The sequence below is a fragment of the Protobothrops mucrosquamatus genome, unplaced genomic scaffold (assembly GCF_001527695.2).
Source record: "Protobothrops mucrosquamatus isolate PMUCROS unplaced genomic scaffold, P.Mucros_1.0 scaffold1574, whole genome shotgun sequence".
In the NCBI taxonomy this organism is placed as follows: Eukaryota; Metazoa; Chordata; class Lepidosauria; order Squamata; family Viperidae; genus Protobothrops; species Protobothrops mucrosquamatus.
The window spans coordinates 253,294-255,216 of NW_015387738.1; the positions used below are offsets into that span (position 1 = coordinate 253,294).

At 37.9% G+C, this 1,923-nt stretch overlaps 1 protein-coding gene across 1 annotated transcript in view; it reads right to left on the minus strand.

Annotated features, from left to right (window-relative positions):
• Positions 1-1,723, minus strand: part of SMOC2 (SPARC related modular calcium binding 2) — a gene marked incomplete at its 5' end in the record, with an annotated part of 72,699 nt that extends 70,976 nt beyond the window's left edge. The window contains one exon of the mRNA XM_015822455.1: positions 1,559-1,723. Coding sequence (XP_015677941.1) covers positions 1,559-1,723 — 165 coding nt within the window. The remainder of the gene's footprint in view (positions 1-1,558) is intronic.
• Between the last annotated feature and the right edge of the window lie 200 nt (positions 1,724-1,923).

Genomic DNA, 1,923 nt, shown 5'->3' on the forward strand with positions numbered 1-1,923 from the left:
CACAGAACAGAACACCACAACACAACACAAAAGGAAAGCGACCATCTATTTAACATCTTCCAACAAAATGTATTATTAAAAAGTGCCTGACCACTCAACCCACCACAGCACAACCAACACAAACTATGAAAAGGATAACATTGTCATACATCAAAAACATCTCAAAAACAACTAACAATTACAATCACACAGCATCATTGTAGCATACAAACAAAATAAAGCCTTCCAAAACATCTTAAAAGACCCAGTAACCCAAGAAGAAAAAAATAGGAGTCATCTATAACATATGGTGTAAGGACTGTAACAGCTACTATATGTACAGACTGGCAGAAGACTAACAGGATGCATCCACAAACACCAACTAGCAGTCAGAAGATACAATGAAAGCTCCTTAATTAGGGATCCTACACTCAGATAAGCAGGGATTAATACCAGCCAAACAAATCAAGCAGAAAACAATACCCTACTCAAGGAATTGGCAAGGAGAAAACTACACTCCCACCAATACTGTCAGAGCAAGCTACTGTACATAACTTCACAGCCACTAGCATTGATGATGTTGGATAGTGAAAATCTGTAGGTAAACAACCAAGCTCAGAGAATACCAAGGACTCCACAGTTTATGCTGTAAAATGCTATAAGTAATATACCTGTGCTTCTTAATAAGCATTCACTTTTAGCTAAATTAAGTAAGTAATTCAACAGATAGTAACCCAACTTTCAATAGAATCTCATAACATTTTTCATTAGTAGAATTTCTTCCATCCACAGTGTAATGGAATCTCCAGATTTCTATGCTTCCTCACAAGTTTTTCTGGAGAGTCCTCAAACTTCCAAAATGTTTTTTGAGAACAAGCAAGATTTTACTGGGTGGAGGAAAGGAGGAGACAATCAGAAATAGCAGAAAAGTACTAACACAACAATGGATATCATTGTATATATATCTGGCTGAGTTTACAGGAAACAGGACACATTTTCACAATACTGCTGGAAGTAGTATGAGATCTTCATCTTAACATCCTTCAGAACTTAGGAATTCAGGAATTTAACAGTTAGATATCTTCTTATGAGCTGTTTTTACTTCAGAAACAACACAGAGCACACAGGGTGACATGATAGCAGTATTTGAGGGGATGTCACAAAGAAGAGGGGGTCAAATTATTCTCCAAAGCACCAGAAGGCAAGACAAGGAACAATGGTTGGAAACTGACCAAAGAGAAAAGCAACCTGGAATTAAGGAGAAACTTCCTAGCAGTGAGGACAATTGACCAGTGGAACAGCTTGCCTTCAGAAATCAAGGGTGCTCCATCACTGGAGGTTTTTAAGAAGAGACTAGACAGTCACTTTTCTGAAATGGCATAGGTTCTTCTGCATGAGCAGTGGGCTGGACTAAAAGACCTCCAAGGTCTCTTCCAGCTCTATTCAATTCTGTTCTGTTCTATTCTACTTTAGAACCAATCAGTGGTAACTCCAAGTCAGAAAAAGAAAATGAGATTGTTAATCAGATGCTAGAGCAAGAAATGGGTCAAAGGAATAATCAAGAATTGTTGCAATCAACCTGGCTGTAAGTGCCATCATCGTTGCATTCCGGGATGAATACTTGCTGGAACTCCTTGCGTGCTTGTTCTTGGGTATATTTCCTCTCCGCCACACATCGTGAAACATCTAAAGAAATGAGATAAAATATTAATCCCTGTGCAAATGAGAATATCACAGAATTTGCCTTTGTTGCAGCAGCATTTCGCTACATACGCTGGCTTCCAATGGAATTTAGTTGAAAGCTATGAATAAATGGGGCTGAAAAAATAAAGTGACAGCCACTTTATATATTATCTTTAATTTTAACCATGCCCCATGTGCCACATAAATCATTCTTTTAAAAAAAATAAAAGCATCTGTTGAAGCCCAGTGCTTTATTTGGAA